Source organism: Dasypus novemcinctus, chromosome 3 (genome assembly GCF_030445035.2).
Source record: "Dasypus novemcinctus isolate mDasNov1 chromosome 3, mDasNov1.1.hap2, whole genome shotgun sequence".
NCBI classification, from domain to species: Eukaryota; Metazoa; Chordata; class Mammalia; order Cingulata; family Dasypodidae; genus Dasypus; species Dasypus novemcinctus.
Genome location: NC_080675.1, coordinates 61,730,209 through 61,747,708, shown reverse-complemented (window position 1 = coordinate 61,747,708; position 17,500 = coordinate 61,730,209). Strand labels below are relative to the sequence as shown.

At 41.6% G+C, this 17,500-nt stretch overlaps 1 protein-coding gene across 2 annotated transcripts in view; it reads right to left on the bottom strand.

Annotated features, from left to right (window-relative positions):
- CDKL1 (cyclin dependent kinase like 1) overlaps nucleotides 1–17,500 on the bottom strand; it is a 93,679-nt gene that overhangs the window by 38,850 nt on the left and 37,329 nt on the right. For both annotated transcript variants that reach the window (XM_071213937.1, XM_058293448.2), the window contains one exon: nucleotides 10,291–10,412. In XM_071213937.1, the coding sequence (XP_071070038.1) occupies nucleotides 10,291–10,412 (122 nt within the window). The remainder of the gene's footprint in view (nucleotides 1–10,290; nucleotides 10,413–17,500) is intronic.

The window sequence follows — 17,500 nt, the reverse complement described above, 5'->3', positions numbered from 1 at the left end:
TATAAACATACATACAAAAAACGTTGCGTGAAGGTATAGAATTGAAGGGAAAAACAGTCATGTCAGTCAAAACAACACAGAGGATGTGGTGCTTCATTTGGAAAAGCAGCCGAGGAGCCAGCTGCTTTTACCCTGGTCTCCAGACTTGCATGCATGTGGTAATTTTGTCAGCATGCCAAGAGGGTATCCATTTCAAAGGGGAAGATGAACATTAAGCAAATTTACTAGCCTGATATATTAAAACCACAAGGTCAATTTATTTGTCCATGTTCAAATTCTGAGTTCTAGCTCATGCTCTCTTTGCAGGCCATTCCATAAAAAAAGCCAAGTTATAATTAGAATGTTGTTTGGTGAGCAAAGAATCAGGATGAGGGAAGGTAGACAATTTGTCATTAAGCTGAAATAGGTTAATTGCATCCATTTCCACATTGGGAGGGTCTTATCAGTAGATAAAATACATGCATTCAGTCAAATCTAACAAGCCTAGCATCATTCTATCTGTTTAAGGTTATTTTGCATATCTCTGTTCCAATACATTAAGTATTCATTTCATAAAATAACTTGCTCATATCTTCTGTCTCTCATATCCAAGTATTTGAGTTTAGTGTAGTCTAATGTCATATAACAAAGTTGAAATGAACAGAGAGAAACATAAACAATGACTATATGAAAGGTCAAAGTGATTTCTAAAAAATTCTTTAGAAATATGAGAGATGGGAGAGACAAGAAAGAACGTGGATCCCTTTCCAGCATTCTCAATACAGATGCCATCCTTTCCACTGTTGCTTTTCTAATATTTGTGACATTACGAGAGGTCAGTCACCATTCACCAAGAGTTCTTTTCTACACAAGGCTACAACAAAGATGGGGGCGAGGTCTGGCCAAGCTCCCATAAAAAGAATATGTTCTTGGGAATTTATCCTACAGAAATATTTACACAAGGGGTTGTTCACTCTAGCATTGTTAGTAAAAGAGAAAAACAGGAAATAATCTAAATATCAAAGGGGATTGAATGAGTAAATCATAATATATCCATATAGGGGAACTCCATAGAGCCATTTAAAATATATAAAGTAGATATGTATGGATAGAGAGACAGTCCAGAACACATGAACAAAACGAAACAAAACAATGTAATTTATTTAAATATATACACAGAAAAAATTTAACTGGAAAAGAATTTCTCAAACTGTTTTACTTATTACTGTGTTTCTGTATTGTTTGAAAAATATTTTTACAGCTAACAATAGTTTTATGTTCTTCTGGAATTTCATTGCCAGGAACTGAAACCTTGTGGTAAAACCATTTACTCACCAGATGTTCTTTCATCAAAACAAAATTAGAGTCAGAATAGGAACTGGTAATAGAATATGTACAGTAAGGAATTGATGAACTATTGTGTCTTGCTGCACTTATAGATAAGCAGAAAAATAAACTAGTTGATTACGAAATGCTGACAGAGGAGAAAACTATAATTTACTGAGTAATAGGTATTAAGTCCTATGGAAAATGGGTGGTAGGTAAATGCTTGTGAGCAAATATAAACAAAATGAGCACAGCTCTGGGGATTTTAATGGATACATATTCAGAAGTGACTGGAGTAGATGTGTCTGTGGCATAAACTTGTTTCTTAGTGGCAATATGAAGTTAGATCTCCTCCAAAAGCCTTCCAAAGTCGTACAAAAAGTTACAAACAGAAGAAGGAGATGAATTACTGTACATTTTGGGTTCAAAGTCTAGAAGAGATAAGACTTTGAGTCTGATTGGGCAAGAATTGTTTTTCATAATCAAAATACTGCCATAGAAATAAATGGGGCATGGAGAAAATATAAAAATTCAAGTAATTATACTCTGGAGACTTGAATCTCTGGACTGTCTATGAGCCAGCTGGGCCCTGAGCCTCAGCAGAGCAGCAGCACCTACTCTCCGGTTTGTTGGACTTACCCAGGTCAGCTAACAGGGAAGTAAAAATGGTCAGCCACCACACCAGGGAACCAGAGTGCCTACACCTGCAAGCAGGAGAATTGCATCCATCAGCCACATGGAATCTAAACCCTCCCTCGATTTAGAGTGAAGTGGACACCACCATCCCAGGGTCCACAGGATGGAGGAATAACATATGGATTAGAGCAGGAAAAACAAACAAACAAACAAAACAAAAATATCTGTAACAATCCTTACTAGCCAGATGCTCCGTCAGTTGAGCTAAATCCACTTCCCTAAGGCTTTTAATATATATTAACAAGCTGCCCTTTGGACAGGGTGCTCCAGTGGTATACTCATAATTTCTTTTTTTTTTTTTTTACGTGTATTTATTGACAGATTGATTTTATTCTCCCCCTCCCCCCGAGAGGGCTCCTTCATCTGTCTGCTCATTGTCTGCTTGTCTTTAGGAGGGAACTGAACCTGAGACCTCCCATGTGGGAGTCACTTCTGCTCCCTGCTGTTTGTGTTGTCTGCTGGTTGCAGCATCTGCTGGTTGTAGTGTCTGATCCTTATAGTGTCTGCTCCTTGCAGCATCTCCTCCTTGCGGGCTCCACAGAGTCTGCTTGTTGCAGCATCTGCTCGTCTTCTTTAGGAAGAACTGGGAACTGAACCCAGGAACTCCCATGTGGGAGGCAGGTGCCCAATTGCTTGAACCACATCCACTCCCCATAAATTTTTTTTTGGCAATATTAGGTTTTACAATTTTAAAATCAAAGTAACTATTTCAAAATAAAGTTAATTGAAATATTGTTATGATTATTCTTCTTTGAAATAATTTTGTAAGTTTCAATTTATTGGTTTGATAATTTAGTTACTCCACAAATATTGTATTATACCAGGCGTCAGGCATTAAGCTAGAAGATACTAGGGTTTCACAGATGAAGACAAAGCTCTTGCCCTTGTGGATTTTACAGTTTACTGGGCAAATGGGACGTGAATATAAATAATTCCAAAAGACATTATGGAGCCCAGAGGAAGGAACTCCTCGCTCACGCTAAGAATGCTAACTTAGGCATTATAACAGAGATAGTATTTGAGTGGTATCCGAAGGACAAGTAGAAGTTTGCGAGGCAGGTTAGAAAGCATGAACCAAAGCCCCAAATGCAAATGATTCAGTATGGCTGGGTATTGTGTTATGTGGCAAACTGGAGGGAAACGGGAGAGCTTGTATTCCAGGCTAGGAATTTTTACCACACCTGTATGCTCTGAGAAGCTATAAAAGCATTTTTGGTAGGGAACTTTAAATCTTAAAAAGTTTTTCATGAGAAAATGTGGGAAAACATTCTTCAAGATCTTGTGTGGCAGTAGTTACTTAAACCTCACACTCAAAGCATGAGCAATGAAAGAAAAAAAATGGATAAATGGGACCTCCTCAAATTTAAACACTTTTGTTCTTCAAAAACTTTGTCAGGAAAGTAAAAAGGCAGCCAACTCAATGGGAGAAAATATTTAGAAACCACATATCCAATAAGGGTTTGATATCCATGTGATACAAAGAGATCATACAATTCAATGCTAAAAAGACAAAAAATTCAATGTAAAAATGGGTGAAAGACTAGAATAGACATTTTTCCAAATACAAACGGGCAACAAGCACGTGAAAAAATTTCAACATAACTAGCTATTAGGGAAATGCAGATCAAAACTATAATGAGATACTACTTCATGTCTTATAGGATAGCCATTATTAATAACAAAACAAAACAGAAAACTACAAGAGCTGGAGAGGATGTGGAGAAATAGGAACACTCGTTCACTGCTGGTGGGAATGTAGAATGGTGCAGTCTCTGTGGAAGACAGTTTGGCAGTACCTAAGAAGCTGCATAGAGAACTGCTGTATGATCCAGCAATCCTGTTACTAGGAATATATTCAGAAGAACTGAAAGCAAGGATGCAGACTGACATTTGCACACCAATGGTCATAGTAGCATTCTTCAACTGCTAAAATATGTTAACAGCCCAAGTGCCCATCAATTGATGAATGGATAAACAAAATGTGGTATATACATACAATGGAATACTATTCATTTATAAGAAGAAAAGAAACCGGGATGCATGTGACAACACGGATGAAACTTGAGGACATTATGTTGACAGAAATAAGCCAGACACAAAAGGACAAATATTGCATGGTCTCACTAACTGAATTAAATACGATGAGTAAACTCACAGAGGTAAACTCTACAGTATAGGTTACTAGGAGATAGAAATGTGGGTGGGAGAATGAGAGTTGATGCTTAATGTGTGTAGAATTTTTAATAAAGGTTATTGTAAAAGTATGGAAATGAATATAGTCGATGATAACACATTATAGTGAGTATAACTAACACTGTTGATTTATAAACGTCATTGTGGCTGAAAGGGGGTAGGCTGTGAACATAAATGTCAACTGAGGAAGCTAGAAAATAATCTAGGGACTGTATAACATAGTGCTTTCATGGTGGATGAAGATTGTGGTTAATAGTACAAATATAATTATGTTATTTTACAAACTGTTCAAAATGTGGTGATACAAGAGAAAATTACAACTGATGTAACTTATGGACAATAGTTAACAGTAATATTGAAATATTTTTGCAGCAACTACAAAAAAGATACTATATCAGTTCTAAGAAACTATAGGGAAGTATAAGAGGGTATTAGATTTTTTCTTTTGGAGTAATGAAAACCTTCTCAAAGATGACAGGACAATTCTGTAATGAAAATGAGAGTCTGAGTATACATTTTGAATGGACTGTACAAGGCATGGGACTGTATAAAACAGGAAATCCAGTGGTGGAAGATGGACTGTGGTTAACAGAACAAATAAGAAAACATTCTCTCACGAACTATAGCAAATATGTAATACTAATAAGGGTGTTAATAATTAAATGGATTTGGGGAAAATACACCAAATGTAAGATATTGGCTATAGTTTGTAGTAATATTTTCTTTTTTTTTTTTAAAGATTTATTTTTTTTATTTATTTAATTCCCCTCCCCTCCCCCAGTTGTCTGTTTTCTGTGTCTTTTTGCTGCGTCTTGTTTCTTTGTCCGCTTCTGTTGTCGTCAGCGGCATGGGAAGTGTGGGCGGCGCCATTCCTGGGCAGGCTGCTCCCTCCTTCGCGCTGGGCGGCTCTCCTCACGGGCGCACTCCTTGCGTGTGGGGTTCCCCTACGCGGGGGACACCCCTGTGGGGCACGGCACTCCTTGTGCGCATCAGCACTGCGCACGGGCCAGCTCCACACGGGTCAGGGAGGCCCGGGGCTTGAACCGCGGACCTCCCATGTGGTAGACGGACGCCCTAACCACTGGGCCAAAGTCCGTTTCCCTGTAGTAATATTTTGATGACATTTTTTCATAGTTTGTAACAAATGTTTCACAGTAATGCAACGTGTTGGTGGTGGGGTGATGTGTGGACAGCCTGTATGATAATACGCATATTTGATGTTTTGTAAGTTCACAACTTTTACTATACAGTTATTGTTTATGTATTTTCATGTATGAGTGGTATACTTCAACAAAAAATCTTAATGAAAAAAAGTTTTTTTCTGTGAATTTCAAAGTCTTTGCTTGACACAGTTTAGGACGTTTACTCCATAATGATGACAAGTAAAAATTTGAAATAGCATTTAAAGTAGGTTGGAGAATTGCCAAATCAGTAAAATGGGAAATAAATTATTTTTTAAAACAATCAAACAAATTCTAAAACTTCAAAATAAATGGATCTGATCTGGCTAAGAATAAATCTTAAAAAAAACAAACAAAAAAATAACTGTTTTCAAAACCCTAATCACCCCTTGGTCTGTTACTCTTCTGCCCAAACTAGACAACCCAAAAGAACTAACTCGATTGTTTTTGATCCCCACTAATCAGTGTTCCTCAAGTCACTTAGCATAATTAATCAAACGCCATTCAACATCTCCATAGTAATCTCCATAGTGCCACATAACCCTGAGTAAATTGTACTAATAAGTTTAATTGAGGTATCACTTACAAGCTGTCAAAAGAACAAATAGCAAACTAAATGTTTTCACCCTTGAACACTGTATCAGTGACTTTGAGAACAGAGATCTCTGTCCTCTGCTCTCTCTGGCTTTGTAAGTTAACATTCTGGAACATGAAAAGCCTATGCCGTGGTCACTAACAAACCACGAGCCACTTTAATCCCATTTGCCTGGAGGTAATGGTAGATCATATGTAACCACCACCACTTGGCAGAGCAAGGCGTTGGCCAAGGTTTGAAAGAGTTGCTACAAGAGCCTCAGCCTCCAGTCACTGCAGTGAGACTGTGAGCCGAGATGGGCTCTGATCTAAAAGCCCCCTCCCCAGGGCACTCTCATATTGCCCCCAAGGTGGGGCTCCCCAGAACAGAGTAAAAGAAGAAGAAAATAGGATATCCTTCTCCCCAGCTCGGTTTCTCTAAATCTTCTCAACCTTTCAACTTTCAAAGGCCACTTCCTGTAGGAAACCTTCTTTGATCATCCCACTGAATAACGAATGACTTTCTCTGAACTTCTTTGATTTTTTTTTTCTCTCGAAGTATCACCTTTTACCTTATTTTATTTACTCTGTGAAGATGTAGGAGAAATGGCTGTGTCTCAAGCAATTGGGCTCCCATCTACCATATGGGAGGCCCCCGGTTTGATTCCCAGGGCCTTTTGGTGAAGACAAGCTGGCCCACGCTGTGGAGAGCTGGCAGCCTGTGCCCCAGAGAGCCGGCAGAGCAAGATGACACAACAAAAGGAGACGCAGAGGAGAGACAGTGAGAGACGCAACAGACCAGGGAGATGAGGTGGCTCAAGCAATTGTGTGACTCTCTCCCACACTGGAGGTCCCGGGATCGGTTCCTGGTGCCTCCTAAAGAGAAAGAGAAGAAGAAAAAAGACATGCAGACACAGAAAGAACATACAGTGAATGGACACAGAGAGCAGACAGTGAGCACAAACAACAAGGGGGGAGGTTAAAAAAAAAAAAAGATGTAGATCTGTGTTTTGTTCATCTCTGAATTACTTTACAAAGCTCTCTGCACATTAAAAAAATAATGCCTATTGGGTTAATTCATCATGCAGGAAATTGCCAAGCAGAAACTAAAAGAGAAGGGTTAGGTGTTTTGCACAGGGGACATTTTTAATATGGAAAAGTGACAGGAAACTAGGAATCAGGGAGATAGGACAAACATGTAATGTGAAAAAAATGCGCAAGTCAGGGACAATTACTGACATTCAAACATCTTTCTGATCACTGTCCATTAATGCACTATTACTCCAGCAGCTCTTCTTTCCTTGATAACTTCATCTATTCCGCTTTCTGAGAATTGCTGCCAACCTCTATTAGCAGGAGTGTTCTCTGATATTCTCTTGACAGTGTGACCCTAATACTATCTTTCTGAGCAGTCACAGCTGCAACTCGGTTGAGGCAGACGTCCCACATGGCTTTCTAAGTCAGAGAAATTAGTTGAGGGATAATTCAAACACCAAAGTGGCTGTCCATGGTGGAAGCATTTGACCACCAATTTGGAAAGTGTTTTTGTATCCTGCTGAAGCTTGCCTATTGTGTGATCCTATGAAACTACATCTCCCAGGTCCCCATTTCCCTCCTTCCAGGCAAGAGACACCCTGGCAGGAGATGTGGCCAGAGCGCCATAAGGGTGTCATATGATTCGTGGTACACTGACTTTCCTCCTCCTTCAAGTCATCCCAGAGAGGTTCATCTCTCATCCTCCTTTCCTTCTATCATTTTTGTAGAGGAATGGTAGAAGGGCATGGGGCTGCAATCCCTAGATGGCTGGGGCAATTGGGCTTTAATCACATATTTATTTTTTTAATTTTTAAAAAGATTTATTTATTTATTTCTCTCCCCTTCCCCTCCTCCCCCCGGTTGTCTGTTCTCTGTGTCTATTTGCTGCGTCTTCTTCTTTGTCTGCTTCTGTTGTTGTCAGTGGCACAGGAATCTGTGTTTCTTTTTTTTGTGTCAGCTCTCCGTGTGTGCAGCGCCATTCCTGGGCAGGCTGCACTTTCTTTCACACTAGGCAGCTCTCCTTAGGGGGCACACTCCTTGCGCGTGGGGCTCCCCTACGCGGGGGACACCCCAGCGTGGCAGGGCACTCCTTGCGCACATCAGCACTGCGCATGGGCCAGCTCCACATGGGTTAAGGAGGCCTGGGGTTTGAACCGCAGACCTCTCATGTGGTACGGACACCCTAACCGCTGGGCCAAGTCCACTTCCCTAATCACATATTTAAAGGTAAGTGTGGTCCCTCATGTCTGATGTCTCCAAGTCCAAACATTGCAAAACAGTAGCAATCCAATATATTTCTCCAGAAGAGTCTTTATTATAAAGACACCATTTCCAAATCAATGCTCTCTCCTCTTAGCCTAGCACAGCCTCATGTCTAAGGCACTGTGTATGTGCTATTAAAACATAAAACAACAGAAATATCCATCAAGATGGGCACCAGCCTGTCATCCTAGTTTTTCCTCTTGATTTTGATTTGTCTTCTGTTCAATATATATGTTTACCAGATGGCTGGGGAAAAAAGTCATATTAGCCTCAATAAATATTTTCTGAATATGATAACCATAACCTATGACCATTGACTCAGTCCTTTAATTCAGGAGAATCACAAACTCCACATCTTCAGGTTCTGGATATTAAAGGTCTGTCACTCAAAATTATAGCTCAGATTAAAATGGAATTTAATCCATCAAAAATTTCCTGTAAACTTATATGAGATGCTGATACAAACCTCCAGGTCCTTTCACATAAATATGCATAGAACTAGGCAAACCACAAAGCTTCTTTACATACATCATCATTAAAGCAGAAAAATTTGCTCTGGTAGTAAGTTGGTTATGTTCTTGCCTTTCAGTAGAATCACAGTTACACACCTAATGTGAATTCTTTTATCTATCACCTATCCGTCGATTTTTCATTAATTAATTCGCTGAATCCAGGAGTATCACTGATGGATCCTCAGATAAAACGTCCCTACAGGAAACTGAGAGGGAACCCAGGAGGGGTTGCTTCACCTTCCTGAAGGAAGATGTCTCAGTGGACATGGTGGAGACAGTACTTTAAGACCCCAATAAACATTTACAGAATTCAAAGCTGGGTATTTATGGTCCTTGTGCTCATTTATAGCAGAAAGAGAGGGTGGGGCTCCAAATAGACAGATTCAATCTAAGTTGTTTAGTGCTGTGTTCTTCTGTGACTGCTTCTATCCTTATCAGAGGCAGGGGAATCTATGTCTCCCTTTGTTGCGTCATCCTATTGTGTCAGCCCTCTGCGCGTGCGGCGCCATTCCTGGGCAGGCTGCACCCTCTTTCAAGCTCGCACTGGGTGGCTCTCTCTACGGGGCGTACTCCTTGCGCGTGGGGCTACCCCACGCGGGGACACCCCTGCGCCCCACGCGCATCAGCACTGTGCATGGGCCAGCTGCACATGGGTCAAGGAGGCCCGGGGTTTGAACCGCGGACCTCCCATGTGGTAGACGGACGCCCCAACCATTGGGCCAAGTCTGCCACCAGGAATTCTTTTTTCTTCAAAAACTCTTTCTCCTCACCGAGTCTTTTTCCAGTGCACAGGAAAGTACTGCATATGCTACAGAAACATGGTAAGACACACTATCCTCAACCAGGGAAAGGAATTCCTTTTTTTTTCAAAGGCTCTTTCTCCTCACCCAGCCTTTTTCCAATGCACAGGAAAGTGTTGCATATGCTAGAGAGAGACACATGGTAAGATCAACTGAGCCCCCAGACTCATCCCTGTCCTTCCCATTTAAAACCACCAACAGCTTCCTTTTACATCTATACTTGCTTCTGTTGGGTTTTTGTCACTCACAACCAAAGAAGTCCTGATCAAAACAGTAGACTGTACATCCGCGTTGCTTCAGATGAAACATCACCTTTGCTTTAGCCTTAAACTTTCCATTAGCCATTGCCTTTGGACTTTTTCTTTCAATCTCCAAATTATTACGGTTTCCTACTCAGGCATGGAGTAACTAATATTCCTCCATTTTGTTCTTAGAGACTGAGATAGCCTCTATGCAGAGATAATGCACTAAAGAAATCAAGTTTAACCTACTAATGCTGCTGCTGTTTTCTTCATGAAAATTATTATTTATCTTTCCCCAACATGTTTGGTAATTTGTTGGCTGTCTACCCCAGCTTGCAAAGCATGTTGTACAAACACTGAATGTCCTTGCTAATCTTAAAGAAAGTCATTGCTAATTTTTCCTCACAAATAATGGTGGTTTTTTTTTTGGGTTTTGGTTTGTTTTAGCTTTAAATTTCCTCCTGCAGAAATTAAGGGACTGATCACTCACCCCTTTTGGTATTTGTCCAATTCATGGAGAACTGTGTGGTCACAGTACTCAAACACCAAGTGAAGCTTTCGCTTCCTCCTGAAGACTTCAAGGAGGTTGACCAGGTTGGGATGCTTGAGTTGCTGAAAACACAAAAAGCAAAGTGCTAAATTCGAGTTATGAGAAACAGCTTTCTCTCATTTTGATCCAATAAAAAGAAAGCTATTTGTCTGGACTGAAGGAGGCTATAAACAATATTATCTTACCTCTCTTTACAAGCAATTTGTTCATAGCTTGTAAGGGAAAAATGATTATAACCTGATGGTTGGTAAAGGAAAAGAGAGATACGAGAAGTCTAGAAAAGAAAAGAGAATGAAAGAGGAAGGGTGCATTTTTTAGTTAATACCCTTCACCCTTGAAGACTCCGGTCAAATGCTCCTTCCTAAGGAATCTCCTCTGATCTCCCCAGACTGGTTTGGTGTCCCTGTTAATACTCTAGTAGCAATTTCCTTTTAGAGAATTTAACGCAATTCTTACTTAGTAATTATTGTTCAATTAATTAATGTCTCATCTTCAAGAAAATGTAAGAACCGTGATGTCAAGGTATGTGTTCTCTTTATTTACTAAAAATTATGTGCTGTATCTGTAGCACCGAGCCTTGGACACAACAAACATTCCATAATTATTTTTGGGTGAATGAGTAAATCATAGGCTGATAAAATATTTTTAAATGAGAAAATGAGGAAGGGTCTCTGATCTGACGTGTTCAAAGATATGTGTCAAGAGAAAAGGGGCATGGATGAATGTATGTTGGCTTTGACAGAGATGAATCTTGTATATAGCTTCTTGACCCCTTCCTTATATGATCCTGTCAGAAACACTATAACCAGGTGCTGGCCTTTTTTCCTGCAAAGGAAATAAGAAACTTGTGCTTAGGGAGGAAACAATTCACAGGAAATTACATCAATCCTGAGTTTCTTTTCTGTGATATCCATTCTTTTTTTTTTTTTTTTTTAAGATTTATTTACTTATTTATTTCTCTCCCATTACCCCCCATCCCAGTTGTTTGTTCTCTGTGTCTATTTGCTGCATCTTCTTTGTCCACTCCTGTTGTCAGCGGCACAGGAATCTGTGTTTCTTTTTGTTGCGTCATCTTGTTGTGTCAGCTCTCCGTGTGTGCGGCGCCATTCTTGGGCAGGCTGCACTTTCTGTCGCGCTGGGCGGCTCTCCTTACAGGGCGCACTCCCGATGCATGGGGCTCCCCTAGGCGGGGACACCCCTGCATGGCACGGCACTCCTTGAGCGCATCAGCACTGTGCGTGGGCCAGCTCCACACAGGTCAAGGAGGCCTGGGTTTGAACTGCAGACCTCCCATGTGGTAGACGGATGCCCTAACCACTGGGCCAAGTCCGCTTCCCGGTATCCATTCTTGTTCCAGCAATCTAATTGATTATCATTAATGTGTGTTTATTTATTGCTGTAGAATTCTTTTTTAAAGATTTATTTATTTATTTCTCTCCCCTTCCCCTCCACCCCACCCCGCCCCGGTTGTCTGTTCTCCGTGTCTATTTGCTGCATCTTCTTTGTCCACCTCTGTTGTCAGCGGCACGGGAATCTGTGTTTCTTTTTTGTTGCATCATCTTGTTGTGTCAGCTCTCCATGTGTGCCGCACCATTCCTGGGCAGGCTGCGCTCTCTTTTGCCCTGGGCGGCTCTCCTTACGGAGCACACTCCTTGCGCGTGGGGCTCCCCTATGTGGGGGACACCCCTGCGTGGCAGGGCACTCCTTGCGCGCATCAGAACTGTGCATGGGCCAGCTGCACACAGGTCAAGGAGGCCCGGGGTTGAACCGCGGACCTCTTATGTGGTAGACAGATGCCCTAACCACTGGGCCAAGTCCGCCGCCAATTGCTATAGAATTTTAACAGTTGGTCCATTGTTTCCTCTTTTTTCAGATATTCTTTGATAGTGCCACTATCAAATTTTCTGTAATTTAATTTTCAAGGTCAATTTTCTGTAAAAATTTTACAATCGTTTTGCTTTTCAATATTGACTTTTTTTCCATCAAGAAACAACATTGTCTTCTCATGTTGAAAGTTTTAGTGAAAGAGTAGTATTTTAATTCATAGAAAGTAGTTCAGATGAAAATATTACTTGACAACTGAAAATAATTTTTGGAAAAACAGAGACTGCCAGATCTGAACAGTACAGAGCACATAAACCTTTAGGGCAAAAGGTGCTCTCTTTGAAAGGAATGAGGAATATGAATGAGGAAGAGGAAGGAAACTGAATCTTCCCAAGTCCCTTTTATTTTTCAAAGATAGCTTTTTATTTTTTTCTTCCCCTCCCTCTCCCCTACCCTACTGTTTTTGCTGTCTGTGTCCCTTATCTGTGTGATCTTCTGTATCTATTTCTCTTTTTGTCTTCTCATCTTTCTCCTCTAGGATTCACTGGGATTCAGTTCTGGGAACTTCTGATATGGAGAGAGGTTCCCTGTCAATTGCACCACCTAAGTTCCTGGTCTCTACTGTGCTTCACCTTGACTCTCCCCTTTGTTTCTCCTTTGATGCGTCATTATCTTGCTGAGTGACTCGCTTGCACTGGCACTGGCTCACTGCATGGGCACTTGGCTCACTGCACAGGCACTCAGCTTGCTATGTGGGCACTGGCTCACCACACAAGCACTGACTCACCACATGGACACTTGCACAGGCACTCAGCTCACCATGCAGGCACTCGGTTTGCTGCGTGGGCACTTACGTGGACACTCGGCTCACAGTGCGGGCACTCAGCTCACCATGTGGACACTCAGCTCACCATGTGGGCTCTGGTTCACTGCAAGGCATACTTTCTCTTCTTTTTTTTCACCAAGGAGGTCCCAGAGATCGAACCTGGGTCCTCTCATATGGTAGGCAGAGGCCCTATCACTTGAGCCATATCTGCTTCCCCCAAGTTCCTTTTTAGGGTACACAGAGGGGATGTAAGTTAATGGACAGTCTCAAGTGAGACGTGAAAGGAAGTTGGCCATGGAGCCGTGTTTCTCATGGTGGATTGCCTACAAAGATGGCTATTACAACTCCTTCACTCCCTTCTTTGCAATGTGACTTTGCAACTCCTCCCATCAAAAGGTGGAGCCTGTTTCTCCAAGTCCTGAATCTAGGTTGGTCTTATGATTTGCTTTGACCAATAGAATGAGGCAGCAGTAATGCTACTTGACTTCCAATACTAGGCCTTAGGAAGCTTTGCAACTTCCTCTTTTGCTCTCTCAGACCACTCACTGCCTGGAGACCCTCATGCCCTGAAGAAGCTCAGAATGAAAGACCATGTGGAGAGACAAGTTGAGTCCAGCCCCCAACGAACTCTCCAGCCAGACTTGGCTGCATGAGTGAGCCCAGGCAAGACCAGCTGAAGAAACACCCAGCCAACCCTTAGATTTCTGAGCAATAATTTGTTGTTGTTTTAAGCTATTACATTTGAGGGAGTTTTGTTACAAAGTAATAGGTAACTGATACAGTTCTCAACTCTATTAGAATCACCAGGGGAGCTTTTGAAAAATACAGATGCTCAGGCCCCATTCCCAGAGATCCTGCATTGTTCTCAGGCGGGGACAGACATTTGTTCATTTGTTTTTTCCGAAACTCCCCAAGCGATTCTAATGTGTAGCCAGAGGGATTAATCACAGACAAGCAGGCACTCTGTGATAGAAGGTAGGAGAAAAATTGAAGTTCTTGGACTGCACATTGGAGCAGAGATGTCGTCAGAAGAGAGACAGCCAGAAAGGGAGATGCTAGAGATGTTTTCTCATTTTCTTTGTAAAGTCCCTCTGTATCTTTGAAATGAAAAATTCTGTCTTCAGACATTGAATTCCATGAAACAAGAATAAAAGCCCAAGATCTTCTAAAGCCCATTAGTCACATTTGGGCCTCACAAGGGAGGCATACCACATTATAAAACCTCGCTGTTACCATGCCTGAAAACTTTTAGCATGAGCTAATATTTTCAAGACATAGGGATAGAACTAACTACTGTCTTCAACCAATGAATCGCATTGGCCGGGATGTCTCAAACATAAAGTAAAACACCAAACTGAAATAGCTAAATAGCAGCTTTATGACAGAACTGGTGGAAAGCAGAGGTTTTGTTTCAGGCTTTGAGAAATCACTGCCCTTAGGCTTTACTGTCATTTTCACACTGTTTACAAGGATGTAATATTGAGGCCAAGACCTTGAGTCTTAGAATTTTTAGTTTCTGCATTCCATATCTACTCCTCACTTATGTCTCCAGCCAGCTTTTTTTTTTTAAGATTTATTTTTTAATTTATTTCTCTCCCCTCCCCCCCACTCCCACCCAGTTGTCTGTTCTCTGTGTCCATTTGCTCTGTGTTCTTTGTCCGATTCTGTTGTTGTCAGCGGCACGGGAATCTGTGTCTCTTTTTGTTGCATCATCTTGTTGTGTCAGCTCTCCGTGTATGCGGCTCCATTCCTGGGCAAGCTGCACTTTGTTTTGCACTGGGCGGCTCTCAGGGCGCACTCCTTGTGTGTGGGGCTCCCCTACGCAGCAGACACCCCTGCATGGCAGGGCACTCCTTGCGCGCATCTGCACTGCGCATGGGCCAGCTCCACACGAGTCAAGGAGGCCTGGGGTTTGAACCGCGGACCTCCCATGTGGTAGGCGGGCACCCTAACCACTGGGCCAAGTCTGCTTCCCTTCTAGCCAACTTTTTTGGGCAAAAGTACAAATATATCCATTCTACTGAAAGAAATCCCGCCACGTCCACTGGATGCCAAGACTGACACCTCCAACTTGCTGTGCCCAAATCTGCAGTGATCACTGCGGGGCACTGCTGCTGCAGGATAAAAAAAGTCTTCTGGCTTTTGCCTTTCCTTGCCTCTCCAGCCTCAATTCTTATAACTTCCTCCCAGACACACTGAATTTCTTTCACTTCCTTGAAGGCTCATATGCCCTCTCATTTCAGACTTGTTCACCATGTTCCCTGTCTGAAACACTCCATCTTCCAGATGTCACTTTCTCTGTCCAGCCTCCCCTGCCCCAGCCTGACACAGCTGGCTCGAACTAAAAGAACTAAAAGCTTTGGATCCCAAGCAGGGGATATCTGCAATACTATATACCTTTCAAAAACCTAGATTCTAACAACTGCATGACATTCTATTCACATTACATTCAGGTTATTTCCAATTTTCAGCTATTATAAATAAGGTTTTGATAAATGACTTAAGATTAACTTCTCTAGGACTCAGTTTTCCATCAGTAAGAACAGGAAGCTCAAGAGTTGCTATAAAAATTACACAAGAAGCATGTACACGGGACTGTATAACACAGGGAATCTACTGGTGGGAAAAGAACTGTAGTTAATAGAACACATATGAGAATATTCCCTCATGAACAATAATAAATATATAATACTAATACAAGGTATTAATATATAATACTAATACAGGGTATTAATAATCTGGTGGGTTGGGGAAAAAATATACCAAATGTAAGATATGGGCTATAGTCAGTTCATGGTTTGTAACAAATGTTTCACAACAATGCAAGGTGCTGGTGGTGGGTGATGTATGGGAGCCCTGTATGATGATATGTATGTTTGTTTTGAAGATTTTATTTATTTAATTATTTCTTCCCACCCCCTCGTTGTTTTCCCCCTTGTTAACATTTGCCATCTGCTCTGTGTGTCCGTTTGCTGCGTGTTCTTCCATGTCTCTTGCTTTTCTTCTTGTCTTTCTCCTTAGGAGGCACTGGGATCCAATCCCAGGACCTCTGGTGTGGGAGAGGGGCACTCAATTGCCTGAGCCACCTCATCTCCCTGGTTTGCTGCGTTTCTCACTGTTTCTTCTCTGCATCTCTCTTTTTGTTGCATCATCATGCTGCACCAGCTGTCTGGCCTCCGTTGTGGGGGCCAGCTTGCCTTCATCAGGAGGGCCTGGGGCCTCCCATATCCCACACTCGTTTCCCTGCATGTTTGCTTTGGAAGTTCACAACTTTTACTATACACTTGCTGTTCATGTCTACGAATGTATGTATGACATACTTCAATAAAATTTTATGTATATAAAAAGCAGGTACAACAGGGACAAGCACTTATCAAGTTCTCCATGAAGGTTAACTGTTGATATTGTGTTGTCTATTTTTATTTAAGATGATTTTCTTTATTCATTTTATTCAACAATTATTATTTATCTTAATATGCACAAGGCACTGGGCTAGCCCTAAGGATATAAAGACAAATAAAGCAAATACTACCCCTACTTTTTTTTTTTTTTTTAAAGATTTATTTATTTATTTAATTTCCCCCCCCCCTCCCCTGGTTGTCTGTTCTCTGTGTCTATTTGCTGCGTCTTGTTTCTTTGTCCGCTTCTGTTGTCGTCAGCGGCAGGGGAAGTGTGGGCGGCGCCATTCCTGGGCAGGCTGCACTTTCTTTTCACGCTGGGCGGCTCTCCTCACGGGCGCACTCCTTGCGCGTGGGGCTCCCCTATGCGGGGGACACCCCTGCGTGGCACGGCACTCCTTGCGCGCATCAGCACTGCGCATGGGCCAGCTCCACACGACTACCCCTACTCTTATGGCGCTTAGAATTCAGGAGGGCAGACAATGTTGAACAAGTAACTACAGATATGTCAAATGTTACAAAAAGCAAGCTAAAGGATCCACGAGGAAATGCAGGAGGAACTGATCCTGGTTTGAGGGTGGGGGTGGGCCAAGGAAGATATTCTTGAGGAAGTGACCATTAGGTAAGACCTGAGGATGAACCAAAATTAGCTGGGCACTTTCTGAACCCCAGAAACAGGACTTTATGGCTCTAAATGGATATGGTCATATTCTTTCCAAAAGGATTCTACATATTTACCCTTCTGCAAAGAGTATGAGCATACTTGTTACCACACCATGGCCAGCTTCAAAAAGGAAATAAACATTTAAGGCCTGTGATGTATATTGTTAAATTGCTTCATTCAAGGACAACTTACAATGCCTACAGCAACACAGGAAGTTATCACAAACATATACACATTAAACTGCCATCTCTCCTATCTGCTCCCATAGGATAGTGTTCATAATATTGCAAATATATAACTTACTTGCCAATCTTTTCTCCAGGGTAATTTAAATTTAGAAAAATAGATGACTATGACTAAATCTAACTGGCAGTTAAAATATTAAATTATAAATATTTTAAAATAAATGTTAAATTCTCTCTCAGGTGTTCAGATTCT